The sequence below is a fragment of the Vanellus vanellus genome, assembly GCF_965231255.1.
Source record: "Vanellus vanellus genome assembly, chromosome: 3".
In the NCBI taxonomy this organism is placed as follows: Eukaryota; Metazoa; Chordata; class Aves; order Charadriiformes; family Charadriidae; genus Vanellus; species Vanellus vanellus.
Window position 1 is genome coordinate 95,211,518 of NC_138907.1, and position 15,519 is coordinate 95,227,036.

The 15,519-nt window shown below is 41.1% G+C and overlaps 1 protein-coding gene across 49 annotated transcripts in view; it reads right to left on the bottom strand.

The window, feature by feature from the left end:
- Positions 1–4,496: 4,496 nt before the first annotated feature.
- The window catches only part of RIMS1 (regulating synaptic membrane exocytosis 1), a gene marked incomplete at both ends in the record, with an annotated part of 345,938 nt that continues 334,915 nt past the window's right edge, over positions 4,497–15,519 (bottom strand). For all 49 annotated transcript variants that reach the window (XM_082481666.1, XM_082481688.1, XM_082481677.1 and 46 more), the window contains 5 exons: positions 4,497–4,715; positions 5,078–5,217; positions 6,292–6,393; positions 9,150–9,262; positions 14,216–14,357. In XM_082481666.1, coding sequence (XP_082337792.1) covers positions 4,497–4,715; positions 5,078–5,217; positions 6,292–6,393; positions 9,150–9,262; positions 14,216–14,357 — 716 coding nt within the window. The remainder of the gene's footprint in view (positions 4,716–5,077; positions 5,218–6,291; positions 6,394–9,149; positions 9,263–14,215; positions 14,358–15,519) is intronic.

Below are 15,519 nucleotides of genomic sequence, written 5' to 3' on the forward strand. Positions count from 1 at the left end.
GTGAAACCCTTAGGTGACTCACTTCTAGCAGCTGGCAGCTGAAAGCTCCAAAAGACTCAGCTCTCGAGGATGCCTTTCTTGTACTAGCTAAGACACAAATACAGCTGTATAAAGTTTGTCTTACCCAAATTGCTATATTGACACAGTCATCTACAGATTGTGTCAACTTTTTATCCTTTCCCTCAGGTACTACTGGAGTTGAGTGTTAGACACTGACTTAGCAAGGCAGAACGTCTAAGGTATTGTGTCCTGATGCACAACTATGGCTTCAAATCATACCAACGACTAGAAGGCACCTAACCAAGGGGCACTTCATTAGACACCAGGCTGTGCATTCAGGACCTGAATCATCGTCAGCAGCTGGACTCTAGAAGGAGCGAAGGCAGCTTCCCGTCCTATCTCTGGCACCTCAGCTGGGACAAATTTGGATCACAAAACTTGTAAGAACATTTGCTCTATGTGACGTCTGTCACACACAAACCTCTTTCATGTATGTAACCAGCACACGTGGTCATCCATGCAGACACCGAGAAAATACACGACCTGCACATTTCCTTTTCTCCTGAAGAGAAGTGGACAGGCTGGGAGTGAGGTATTAATTGAGACTTGTTACTCTTGATAGATGTTAGTGGAGTTCTTAATCACTCAAGATAGCCAGCTCATTACCTGATTTGAGAAACCACATCCTTCAACAACAATCTGCTTTCTTGCAGATTGCTTTCTTCTATGTTTGCAGAATTATATTAGGGTGGGTTTTAAAGGGAAGAGCCACACTGCTGTCTGCCATGATTTTCTGCACTTAAGGCAGAAGTAGAGTATGAGTCCCATAATCCTTTTTCCTAGCATTAATTGGGCTGTGGACAATAGACCAGCAGCTACACGGAAGCAGTAAAGAGCTGACTTCATAGAGGACAAGTCACAGGTTGTAAGTAAAATCTTGGAGTACGCACAACAGGCACTGAAGATCCACTCTGAACTCTTCCTGTATGTATAGCATATAATACCTGGGCTGAACTTGACCTTTGGGACTGTTATTTGTTAGTGAACACAGGCAATAAAAATGCACGTATCATTTCTCTGGGAATTAAGAAGGAATGAGATCATGAAGCTCTGGGTTGTCGTACCTGCTCACAGCAGCTCTGATGTCTCTCTAACGTGAAGGTCAAGGCCAAAAAGCTTTTTCTCCGCCCACAAAGAGGGACACTAAATTCATTTCAATACAAAATTTAGAACATTTACTCATCACAAGGAAAATAACTGACCGGGATTACGAGTTGCCCCGCATGCGACATATAAGGCACTACTGCATTCTCAAGGGAAAACCAGCAGCGAACTAAAGCTGATTTACCTGTGTATTATAATCCCAACACTCTGCAACAAGTTTTTAAAAGGAAACAGTCCCTGGGAAAGGAGACCAGCACAGAACTTATCTGTCCTAGCATAGTCTATTACTTCGTCCCTGAAATCTTTGCGTATGTGATCCCTGTTCATCAGAAACCCCATAAATGATACATACAGTTCAGCGTGTTCTTTTGCTGCCATATTTTCTGTGCTCTAGGGAATGATCAGAAATGCTGAACTTTATTTATTGCTCAGGATCAGAAAGCAAAAGATATCCTAATATTGGACAGGATATTTGAAGCCATGAAATTTATGAAATTGAGGGCTTTTTTGCAACAGTATGACAAATTCTATATTTAAACAGGTGACTCCCACCACACAGAAGCAGAAATATAACATGCCTTTTGTTCAGAGATTTACCATGTTTAATTATTCATTTTTTTCAGTAGCTTAACCATGTATTCAGATAAATAAAGTAATAAACAAAAGTGTTCAAAGTGAGGCAATATTGTCTTTATGTTATTTTTAAATTGTGATCAGGTATCTGTGGGACATGGAAAACTAAAAAATCAAACAAAGTACAGAATCTTTGCTTCTCTAATAAAATTTAGCGCCAAATTCTGCTCTCGGGTAAATTGCTATAACGCATTGTCCATAAGGGCATTACAACACAAGGGCATATTTCGGGGGTTGAAAAGTGCAAAAGTTCAGGAGTTGTTCTCACGTCTTAACGGCTCAGCGCACCTCAAATGGAGAGCTGGTGTCCGGCTCAAACACGTACCGTTCCGCTGACCTAGCACAAGCAGATGCAGCGTCACTCCTCTCCAATAAGCCAATTTGATTCCACCCAATTGTCATTTGGCTAAATTTGGGGTCTGACTTCAATTTGCCCACTTGAGTGAATGAGAGCACAATTTGGCTCCTTTCTTGGTGAAAAGGAAGCAAACCAAACACGACTTTCACCAGGCCTCCGTTTTTGGCCCCGGATTTCAACATACACTATTACAGCGATCAAAAGAACCATAGAGATTACTTATCATTTTACTGTTCCTTAACACATTTCACACAGTCCTGCAGTGAGCAGAATCACACATGGACCTCAGAACATACAGAGAGCACAACTACTACACTGGACATGAAAAGGAAATTTTATTAAACATGTTTACATAACATGAGTCGGAAGTTCATTTAAAAGCACAGGGGGGTGTTAAGACAAGTGGTTGAAATAGAAAGATACTATCGAATTATAACTAGTTGGTTTTTGGCCACTAAGACAGAACAGGATCTAGTAGTAGTGCACCAATGCTTGAGTTCTTCCTGCTCAGCAGGTCGAGCAGTAACTAATCTGCGCCCTATGGAAAGATGGGCAGAATAATTCCCACGTGTTGAGTAATAATAAATAGTTCACTTGGTGCAGGCAGTTATGTCTATGAAGTAAAACCTAGTGTGTACACAGTTTCTACATGTGTTACAGCCCCACAGTAGGAATCTACACCAAAATAGTTATTAGAAGGAATTTGGTCCGTACTACATCACGTTTTCCATAGGGTAAAAAATAAAGTCCATCTATAGACATTTAGCACCAGACCCACAGACCTAGCCTGGCTAAAACCCGCAAAATGTCTATAAGAAAAATGGATGGCTTAGATTTCTTGGTTACTTCAGTATAGTAATTACGAGCAAACTGTACAAGTACATGCAACATACAAGCTGGCCTATGTGGAACTAACATACATTATTAAATAACCTTTTTTTTTTCATCTCTTTTTACAAAACGTGCATGCAGCTTTGAACAGTTCCAAGTCATGCTGCTCTATTTGTGTGATCACAAAATTGAATGGCCTGTAAAAGGAGGGGAAACATATCAATGCACCTGCAGGAATCTGCAGTTGTTCGCACATTTACAGAATATCACAAGGGGTTTCAAGGCCAAGAAGAACTCAAAAGAATAAAAAGCAAATTGAAATTTGACTTTTTTTTTTTCTCCAAAAAGTAAGATATCTTGCGTTAAAAAATCAAGCCTTGTGCTTGCATCGATCTCAAAGAAATGTAAACTAAAATTTGATAAAAACATTAGTAAGTGCAGAGTGTTTCAACTGGAATTTCCAGTGAAACACTGAACAACTCATACCATGCTCTATCCAGGGCAGACAGGTGCGTCTGAAGCGACACACATCAGAGAAGCCTGGGTACAGCTGAAAGTGTCATATGCTCAATCCATTCCTGGTCAACGTTTTGGGAAGTCAAATATACATTTATACACAGAAACGTAAATATTTCCTCTCCATTTCTAGGAGGAAAACTGCATTACCAGTAACATATTCAATGTCAAAATTAAGACTAAAGTTGCGTTATACCAGTCCCCAGCAGTAGTTGCAGAATTCTTCAAAATTCTTCCATGCAAAACATCATAAACATAAAAGTTATTATATATAATGCAAACATATCTGCTTTTTACAAAGAAAAAGTGGCACCGTGATGATTAGTTATTTTTAAGAATATAACTTAGACTGGTCATTTGTTCTGGGTTCCCACAGGAGAGACTTGGAAGTACCAGAACTGAGCAACGATTTGAACTCGCTGGAATTGTAACTGTGGCTGTTGAACACTTTAACGATGCTGACAGAGATATGCTTCAGCCCTTTTTTTGTTTGTTTGTTTGCTTTAGAAAAAGAAAGGAAGGGTCTCTCTTAGCGTTGTGAGGACTTCTACAAAACTAGCAGAATCACATGGCAAAAAACTAGTGGAAGTGACAAGTACAGGAAAACTGCTGAAACACCAGGAAGGTAACACTGCTTGAGGGCTCTGTCAAAATGTGAAAAGTAAAACATTGTTATCAGAGTGAGAGCTTCCAGTTTGGCTCATCTTTGACTTAGGTCGAATCTAAAGGTCTCTCTCTCTCTTTTTTTTTTAATTTTTTTTTTTTTAATCATTATAAGCATCGGTGATAGCCGCTAACAGATTGGCCGTATGTGATATGCCTTCGTTCTGTCAATTTAAGCCATCTCTTGACAAATAACTCAGACGTATTTTTGGATAACTACTACAAGCAAAAACAGAAGTGATTGTCTCTCTCCAACAGTGTTTTTTGATCATGTGAATATCTGGTTCCAATTGTTATCCTGGGTGATGTTTTTATTAGACAGCACCTGCTACTATGATCTAATGCAGGGAGGCCCAGTTGAACTTTCCAGAGATGACTGGGAAGCCCTGCGTGTCAGTGGAGTCAAGGTTGGATCCACTAGCGATGAAGGTGGAAATAATTTATACCAGCCTATTACCACACTGGACAGATCCAGTTCCTCCAGAAGGATCTGAGCAACTCCCATGAAGCATTTGTGGTCCATTCGGCCGTAGTCTCCCCAGACTATTACCTGGAAGAACATAAAATACAGGTTCAGCGTTGTCCCCAGACCCATGTGTATGTGTTCACTCCTGCTGTGTTTCGTTATGTGTAGCGTAAGGAAAATGTTTTTCTTAAGGGTGAATGATTGCTCCCTCTCATGGGAAACCCTAATGGCAGGACAGGAGTGAGAGTCAACAAAAGAGAAATGTTTAACACAGCCAGACGTTTTGCAGGTCTTGAAACCACAAGCCACAAGGATGTGTTTGCTGGTATTTATAAAATTAAATGCTTAGTGAGTTGGAATGGGTTTAGGCATATTGCTTAAACTTAAGTAAACACGCAAGTGCTTCTCCAAATGATAGCCTAAAATGGGATTAAGAAGGAACTGACCTGAAGGACTTTACCCTGTGGACTTTCATCAAAAACCAGTGTCTGTTGGTACAAAGGATCAAGGGTCTTCCTTGCAATTCTTGTCTTCTTCTTAGCTATACATGCTCCATTTTCCAACAAATACACTTTGACATACGGAGCTGCAAACAGAACACCATGAATTTTATGTTTGGACTTAAAAACTTCTACATTGCACATCTGAGTTGGAGAACAAATGCCTTAAAAGGAAGCTGAGTGGAAAGAAAATGACACGTTATCTTCCCTGTATAATCTGAATACAATTATATACATGAAATAAATGACACAGCCCATAAGAAGTCAATCTGATTTTTATAAACTCTGAATGTAATGATCTAAGATGTTACTAGCAACAATTGCATTTCATGTCTGTCATTTTAAAAACACTTTCCTTTGCCAGGAATTAACTGTCACTGATTGCTACTCTGGAGTCCCTATGTATGTTTAGGGGTCAGAGATATTTCAAAACAAAAGACTTTGATGTTTCATTGAAAGGAATATTTAAAACTAAGTCACTATGGTAACACAGACATTAATTGCTCTTTCATCTTCAGCTCCTAAGGAGGTTGTAAAATATCGTTTTGGCAAAATGTTATCTAAACCAACTGTTCCAGTTGTTAGGGTAAGCAGTGATTATAAATCTCCTCTAATAAAGATTTCTATAAATAACTAGGACTTAAAAAAATTTCCGTATAAAATGATACAATATTAAATCACATCCATTATACAAATTATTGACACTGGCACTAGCACAACCTGCTGTCTTCTTGAAGCACTGTTGTGCACAGAAGATCCCCGCGTGTGGGTCTTAAGCTGTTTGTTCAAAGCACTTTCATGTGTTCTCCATCTCTTGTTTTCACTTGGAACAAACCCAAACGACTTCATCTACATCAACAAGGCCCCTCTAAGATATATGACTCGCCTAAGATACGCATAAATATTTCTGCAGAACGGATGTTGACTTGCTGAAAATCATTCCTTGAAAGGTGGTGTGCAACTGGCAGATGTGAGGTGGTAAGAAGCGGACATCGGGAGCAAGGATATATCCACGCACACATTCCTTGTTGAAAAGCAAACCAAACAAATGCAAATGAAGTGACAGCTAATGAGGAGCTCAAAAAGTCTCCGATCCCCAGTTCATCAGCATATTTCATATTCTTGATTTCTGTTTGTACATTGTCTATTTTTTTCCTTACCTGGGGTAGATTTGGAGCCAGGTTTTTGTGTGAGGCCCCGGGCTCTAATGACTTCTACTTCTAACTGGCCCTTTTTGTCCACCATTCCAATCTGGATGTCACCTGAGAGGGAGAAGAAAGAAGCCCACATTTTAGAGAAGCGGTACGGCCCGGCAGATAGGGTATACGAGTGAGAAACAGAAAGACTAGTTTGCTACTAGTCTGCTGCATTAGTGTGCTTGTCACAACCCCTCCCGATCCCTTTAATTTCTCCATCCTTAAACCAGGACTAAAAGGTACGTACTTAGGGAGCATGGTGCCCTCTTTTGGTGTACGGTTTATACCAGAGCTCAGTATTTCAGCTCCACAGAGGCAGGTAAATTTACAGCAACACTATGGTATAACCACCACACTTTTAATTTTGCAATGGTGAATTACCTAGAGACCTCCTACCTAGGACTGTTGCCCCAGCGCGCCAGTCACTGACATGCACTGCCTTGACAGTGGTCCCACACTCGGAGAGCCTAAAACCCAAACTCATGTTCAGAAATCCCCTCGAGTGGAAGTTTCTGCCTCCATGCTGACATGCAAGAGCTGGCAGCGCAAAAGCTCCTTGTAGCAGGAAGGAGAAGTGCTGGTGGAGGCTAATGTCGAAACCTTCTTCTGTAACTACAATTGCCCAGTGTAAGACGGAGACACCAGCCAGACGAGGCACACGGTCACAGTGCAGCTTCAGAGAATGATGCCCTGCCCTCCGAGACCTCAACAGAGGTCTTTTTTTTCTGCAAAAGTTTCCAACGAGTACAGGGGTGACAATTTTCCTGTTTTTATCAATATTCCACACCCATTTTTGGTGTGAATAAAGCAATGCAACATGTTAAAATAAGAAGCTGCTTTTGCTACTTAAATAGTCAGACTTGTTTCCCTGCCTGATTCTGACAAACGACACGTCCTGCAGAAAAAGGAAACTGCTTAGTCTGAGACCAAGCACGGTTCTGATCTAGATCAATGAAATGCAAGGGAAGTCAATTATGGGCTGATGCTCCAAGTTTTAGATCTTTATGGTTTCATATATCATGGAATCAGCTGGGTAGAAATCTAACAGGCCACTTAGAATAAAAAATGCACAGTATGACATGGGCAGCTATGTGATGCCTGTGCAAATAAATAACTATACATATATCCATGAAATGTGAGTATTTATATATTTTACATGCAAACTCTGATTGTCTAAAAAACCACACTCATAAATAGATAGTCCTGAATTATAGCATTTGGGGTCTGTATTTAGAAAGACAACATTTTGAAATTACCTGGGCATGAGATTTTCACATGCTTGTCTAACAGTATATTAAAGCAGTGTTTATACCTCAGCACTTCAGATATGACAGAGCAGCAGGGAAGATTTTTTTATTAATCAAACTTTGCTTGAATAAACAGACCTCTGTGTTGCACTAAAAATAGTTCACAGGAAAATTCCAACAAGCCTTTCTAAGAGCACATCTCTGTACTGCACATCCAAAATAAAACATGCGACAGGGAACCAGAAGGGGGAGCGGTAATACAAAGATTTTCAAATTGTCACTAGTGAAAGGATACCAGAGGAAAGGTCTTCTGACAATTGTTAAAAAGCACCACTGAGTGTTGGGGGGGGGGAGGGGCAAAACTTGAGCTTTTAGTAAATAAAGCAGTTCTGAGAAGTGAAAATAAATGTTTACTCAAGTAATCTGCAGAAAAAAATTTAGTCAGAAAACAAGATTCAAATAAAGAGACAGAAGAAATCTAGACCCTTATATTCATACCGATAGATCCACTTAGATTTTTATTGGGCCAGTCACCTCATTCAAAATAAAATCTTCTCTTTCAAAAAAATAATAAAAAAATATTAATTTAACAAGATTAGTAGCAGTCATTTGGACTTACAGAGCAACCTTTCCCTTAGGAGGTACTCAAAGCATTTTCAAGAAAGTTTCCCGTTTCCTTCTGCTCATGAGTTGGGAGAGGAACACTCTCTTCTGCAATTTTTCTTTCTGTTTCCCTCTCCTTTTTCAGAAGTGGCTCAGTAGCCCTTCCTGAAGCTTCTCCCAAGACAGCTGTACTGAAGCATTGGCCTTTTATAATTTCTAGCAGGAGAAGTATGGTTAAAAAGTAGCAGATCAAGGACTCTTCACTTAGCATCCTCAAGCATGTCCAAGAATTGCTCACATATAGCAAAAAAACTCCAGTCCTCAAACCTTTCCAAAGATACTTGCACAGTACTGTGCTGTTGCACACCTTATACACTGATACCCTACTCAACCAAGATACAGCTAATGCTAATGCTACTGTAGGGAAACCCAAACCAGTCTGGACCACCGAGAAGATCACAGATAGCCCCAGGCAGCTGCTGTGGAAAAGGATTTTGTCTCTTCTGTGACAAACACTGTCTTTATCTGCAACTGATTACTGAGTATTGCAAATGTGGGCAGAAGTTTCCTGTTCTGGGGTTAGATGAACTAAGCTTGGACAAGTGCACAGAAACTGTCTGTCACATCCAATATAATCTGTGGCAAGTAAGTATAAACTCCGAACAGCTGAAATTTCACAGTAAGCTACAACTGGAGAAGCCACAATAATTTTGAGTGGGAATTGAAGTGTGACCCCTATCTTCAAACTGGAAACGAGATTAGCAGCCACCTCGCATACAGAGCAAATACCGTTTCTCCCCCCATTTTGGATGCTAGCATGCTTAGGAATACCACCGACTGCGTATAGGACCTTCATGTTTACAGTGAAGGAAGCCACTTTGTAAAAGTCTTTTTGGTGCTGTAGTCTGGCAGTGTGTGTGTTAGTTAACTGGCTTATTATTCATTTAACAGAGGAGAACATATTATTCTTACCCATGGCAGGCGTTGCTAGCGTCTGTCGCCCTACTAACTGTGCAGGTCCAAGTCCGTCGAGGAAATCACTAAACTGACTGTCAGCGCCCAGCCGTACTCCAGGAAATATTAAGCTGAAGCAAAATAAAAGCTGGTTAAACACAAGAACACTATTAATTTCTACCGTCCTACAGTATTTACCTCGAAAGTACTGGTCATACAAAGCAAACAGCTCAGGATGTGCAACCACAAATTGTTCTGCAGCATGAGGAATGAGCTGTCTCCCACGGACCCCAAAGAAGTGTATTGAAATTCTGCACATGGACCCAAAGTAGTCCATAGAATAAAACAGTTCTTGTTAAGGAGTTCTCCAGGGGCAGTGAAGAGCCTGACAGGTGAATAAACTATGAGTGACCTTGTGTAAGAAAACACAAACCTCATGAAATTTAATAGTCTATCATTCTTCATTCTGGAATGCTTGATTTACCTTGTAATACTGTTTTATATCTATACATACATCCAGACCCCATCCACATCAGTTAGAACAAACAGGGAAAACAGATGTACACACTAAATTAATCAGATTGCTGCAGCTGTTTAATGAAGCAGTAAACTGGCAGGTAGTACTAGTGTTGATTAGAGCTAAACCTAATGCCACTCCCTAGCCAAAATATTCTGGTAGCCACATCTGGATCTACAGTTGGTACCCACCCCTTTTTCAGGACACAAACTAAACTGTAATACGGCGGTACAGAATATATGGAAACATTCAAGGCCATTCATTGGACGGGAGTCTGAGCAACCCGATCTAATTGAAGACGTCCCTGCTCATTGCAGGGGAGTTGGACTAGATGACTTTTAAAGGTCCCTTCCAACCCAAAGTATTCTATGATTCTGTGATAAGTGCTTTTCCAAGCTGCTTTCTTGTATTCCAGAATCTCCACTTTCTTTTTAATAGATATACAGTCTCCAAACAGTAGCAAAAGAAACCACCCGGGGGGAGGGTGGGAGGCGGGGGAGAGAAAGAATGATCCATGGCAGGGAGGGAGACTGAGGTCTGACTTCCTCATCACAATTATGAGGAACAGAAGAATAGACTTTGAACCAAGTCTAGATAGCATCTTACCCAGCAGGCCATCCCCACTTTGTATCTGCTTCTCCCTCAAAGGAAATTCCCTAGTAGACTGGAGAAAATAATAACAAAACTCCCTAATAAAAAAATCTAGTGTGAAAAGCTGTCATTTCCATAGGTGAGGCTTATGTGCCCCAGTCATTCAATTCACACTGAAAACCCTTTGCAAACGCCTGTTAGCCGGACAGAAACAGCCCATTCCTCTCTTCAAGACTAACTGCTCTTACTATGCCTGTGTAAATGTATAGACTGCCTGTAACTAAAGGTGGCCAGAAAATATCAGCACATTGCTTTTCATTAGAAAACTCTGATTTACCAAAAGGTAAGCTTTTCACTTAAGTTTAATTTTTAAAAATCTTTTTTTTTTTTTTTAAGAAGGTTTCTTTAGATAGAGGAGGAAAAGAATCTCAAGGTCTCCAGTTCAACCATCAGCCCACCAGTTACAGTATTCACCTAACCTCGAGATGCAGCTTCAAGCCCACTCCTTTTGACAAGACACACAATCTGCTTTTTTCCCCAGTGGCATTACCTGTTCACTCTTGCCCCTGCTCTGAAAAGTTTCCTGCTCCTTTCTTTGTCCTTTTTCCCCAAATGTGTTACATTTTGCTAGGGAATGACTAACAACACTGAAAATGTTCACTTGAGAGCATTCTCACTTTTCAGGCACCTCTAGCTATACACATAATACTGAAGGTTGTGAAGTACACATTCACCTTAATGCATATTAATTCTAATTCATTAAACTCCAGCTACAGGTCAAAAACCATAATCTGTTACCTGGGGTACCTACTGTAGGAATCTGATTTGTCTTATGAAATGCAGGATGAGGCATGATACTCTCAATAAACTGTGTGATCCTGGAAGTAAAGTTAGTATTTTGATGTACACACACACACGAAGGAAAATTAGTCTGTGCAAACTTAGCAAAAGCATTTCCTATTTGTCATCACTACCTGCCTACAGTTATGTCAAGAGCAAACTGCAGACAAAATATTACTCAAGCAACCAAAGTCAAGCTCTTGCTGATTTTGATGGAAATCTCACAAGACCGATGATCTTACAGGTCTTCTCCAACCTACATGATTCTATGATTCTATAAGAGAGGAAAAAGCTAGCAATATTCTGAATACAAGGTGCTATCAAAAACTGAATCATGCTCACACTAGAAAGAACATCTGAAGTTAAAGGTGACATTTCTAATATTCAAAAAAGACTTAGAAGAAGGAGGGAAAGAGGGAGAGGATTTTAGGATCAGCTGGCGCAGTGCATGTACCCCTGATTATATGATGCAGTTGTGTGGCTTCCCCTCCACCTTGTAGTTGTGTCCAACTCATGTTCTACAAATAACCCAGTGATGCACGTGGGGGAAGTGATTAAACAGTAGAAAATTGTTTTATTGGTCATCTTTCTTACAAGAATCTCTGCATTTAACATTCTTCATTCACTGTGATCTAAGCCCAGAGCTGCTGTAAACTAACATTATTCTATCAAATTTGAGCAAGTTGGCAGAGCATCTGAGGATTTGATCTATAGCTAAATCACAGAATCACAGAAAAACAGAAGACTTCAGAGAAGTTATCTAAGCCACAAAGTACAGCATCACACCGAACAGAGCCCTCTGGTATCCCTTTTGCCTACGGCACTGCATCCTGTTTAAGGAATGTTTCTCTTCCTTCATTGCAGCAAGATATATTTAACTGTTTTGTTAAAATGTTCTGTTATCTGCCTCCTTTGGCCCACTCTCCCGGGCTTCCCTTCAGAGTCACTGTTAGATATTGGTGATGTTCTCACTTCACTGGCCTCACTGTTTCTTTACTCTTGACAGGGATTGGAATAGGGATGTGGAGATCAGGGACAGCGTTTCAGGCTAAGATCAAGTGCAAAGTGGGCTTGGAGTCAGGAAATGAAGTTGAGGTATACTGAGGATCAGGAATCAACCAGAAGAGCTGGTAACTCTATCAAACCAAAAGTCTTGGAGAGAAGACAAGTTAGGGAGCTGGTGCCAAAAGTATGAAGCAGAAAAGTGGGACAAATGTGGTCAGATGTGAAGAAATCTATTGTATGTGAGCGCTGAGAGTGGTCAGGAGACTTGTCAGAGGCAGAACTGGTGCTGGGGCAGCAAGAGATGGGGATCAGGCACAGGACTAAAGAGGCAGAAACAAGACATAAGATGCAGATAGTGCAACTACCAGCTTATGATACCTCACCTTACCTTGAAGATGGACCTAGTTCTAAAGGATAATTTTCAAACCAAGTCCCACTAGGCACATGCAGCCTGCAATGTGTCCCAATACGAAGCAAGCACTCCGTTTCCCTCCCAGGCTTGCTCTCTTCACTGCTTTACCCAGACCCTGATTCTCAAGTCAACAATTCACAGCTTTACCTTACAGTTTCTGTCCTCCAGATGCCTGCTGTGACCTCCAGATCCAGACCCTGTCTGCCCCAGCCTTGCTAAATCTGTTTACACACTCTGAGGGTTGAGCGGAGGATGAGGCTGTTCCCCTGAGAAGGTCCGCACCATCAGTGCTGGGCTCCCACCTCTTCCATACTGCTAACCAGGCTCCCCCAGCTCCTCCTTAGCAGGGTCCAGTTTATTGGGCCCTTTGTCACCATGGTGAGTGACTGGTGCCTTACAGACTGACAATGCAGCTAGAGAGAAGGAGGAGGATGGCAGAATGGAGTGTTGAAAGGGTGAAGGTAATGCCCTATCATAGAATCAAACTGGGAAAAATACTGGGATATTTTACTGTTGTCCCTCAGTCTTCAGCTGATGCTTATCTACTCTGTTTTTGAGTTATTCATGATGGAGCCTGTTTTTCTTACAAGGCTCTTGCAATTCTTAGCATTTTCATAGAATCATGGAATAGTTTGGGTTGGAAAGGACCTTAAAGATCATCTAGTTCCAACACCCCTGCCATGAGCAGGGACATTTTTTACGAGATCAGGTTGCTCAAAGCTCCATCCAGCCTGATCTTGAACACTTCCAGGGATGGGGCATCCACAACTTCACTGGGCAACCTGTTCCAGTCTCTCACCGCACCCATTGTAAAAAAATTAGGGTGGCGAGATCATCTGATGATGGAGAAACTTCATCTTTACACAGCTCCTTGCCACCACCATGGCTGCCCTGCCTCTTCGTACCTTATACAATGTGCAATAGCAGTTATGGTAACACAGTAAGCATTTAAAAAGATGAAGCCAAAGAAGTCCCAATTTCTCCTTTTTTTCCCAGGTCTACAGGGTGGATTTGCCTACGCCCGGTTTCCCCTTTTCTGGGGAGGCATCTTCTAAGAATTCTTTAGTGACCACTGTGCCTTGGCACACGTGGCAGAGTCCCACTGAGAGCTGTGAGGAGGGTGGAGTATTCATGCACACTTTTGTGTCAGATGTGCCTTTGTTCTCCTTTCCTACATACTGAGTCAACTCAGCAGTGAATGAAAACAGCTGCCCCGTTCCCCACAGCTGTCTGCCTGATTTCAGCTGATGGGGCAGCTGGACTCTGGGTTGACGATTCTCAGTGAGAGACTTGGACCCACTCCAAGCTAAACTTTCGTTGTATATAGTATTACTGAACAGAGTTTCATATCAGAGGGATTTACATACAACATCTGAAGTTTAACTCTGCGTTAATCCAAACAAAACTCAAAAGAAAAAAGTACCCCTATGTTTTCTTTTGAATAATGCACCCTGGACGTAGTTGTCTTTGGTTGAACAAAATGCCTCACTGGACAACAGGGAAAATGTGAATCCCCGAGAAGTCCGCTCTCAATTTCAGTTTTCAATAAATTTGTGCTATGTGCCTAAAATAGTTCAGTTTTGCAAACGTTTCAAGAGGAAGAATCTGTACACAGAGCTATCCCATTCAGCCAGACCTGGGACCTCTGTTCACATCCCAGGTTTTCTTATAAAGACAAGAAACTTCTCCTACATGACTGATACTTTTAATGCCACTTACTTGCCCTCGGAGCTGTAACTATTTATGCTGCCATCAGTGGATTCCCGACTTGGCTGTCGAACCATACGACTTCTCATCTCTGCTGCCATTCCCGTCTCTGTGCTTCTCTGTATCGTGCTCTTTAGCTTCTTGTTGCCAGCCTCTGAAAGCAGAGAAAAAGAAGCAATACTTAGAATGACAACTTAAAGCAAACCCTTTACCTTGCAGTTTTCCCCCAACAACAGTGATCTGACTCGAGCATTACTATTTAATAATACAGAAAGACTATTCTGATTGAAGAAGGAGTCTCTCTTCTTCAGTTGCAAACTGGCGGTGGCTTCTCTTTAAAGGGACTGCAGCCTGAAGATCCTTGTTAGGGCAAACTGTTGGAAATTAGGCGCCTTATTAATAACCTATATACAGTTGGAATGTAGACAGGATGACTGTGATAGTGCCTGCTGACCATACGCTTGGTAAGGTGCCTCTAGCCACCCTGTTAAAAAGGTTGGGTCACTATAAAAGAAGTTACAACTCTCACAGAAAAAAAAGGGGGGAAAAAACTCTTAATGCATTCAACAGAAAAATGTTAAGTACTAAAATACTTAATATAAAAAATATAATAATGTGTTTTGACCCAGCAAAATCTTATTTTAACCACAGAAATTCTTCAAAGTAAACAATGAGCTTTACATAACTTCTGATCTCAGCACTTCCTAAGTAGAATGAACTCTTTGGAGAATCCTTGTGGAAGATGAGGGACTTCACAGAGTCTGTGCTTGCAACTGAACATTAGAGCGCAATGTAAATCCTGTGAAATTGTTTAAAGACTTCAGCCAATTGGAAAAGTTTCCACTATACATTCTTTACAATGCAATTTGAATTCCACCTGGAAGGTTTTGTGTTACCCGTGGCAAGAATTGCTTCCAGTCCTTTACAGGGGTGGTTCTGAGCAACAGGCGCAATGGCCGATCTACAATGACTTCTGCTGTCACATGGCAGAAATTATGCTTCTAAATGACGATACTCGTTCTCAAAGACCTTTAACTGAAATACTTCCACCAAAGTCTCTATGTGATGTAATAGTGTGTGTTGACTTCAAACTCAGTGTCCTGTTCGTTTTCATTTAGTTCAGCCTGTCATTCAATGGGTAACATTACTTCCTCTCAGGAAGCAGTAGACTTGACAAAATTTCACACAAGTGCATGCAAAAAACATTCCCCGGCATTTGCCCCTTCATTTCAGTGCCCTTTCATTCACTGTCTGCAAAGTCTCTGCTTCCTTTTCACAGTCTGCTCACGGGAGCATCTGAAAAAGCGAATGTTTTT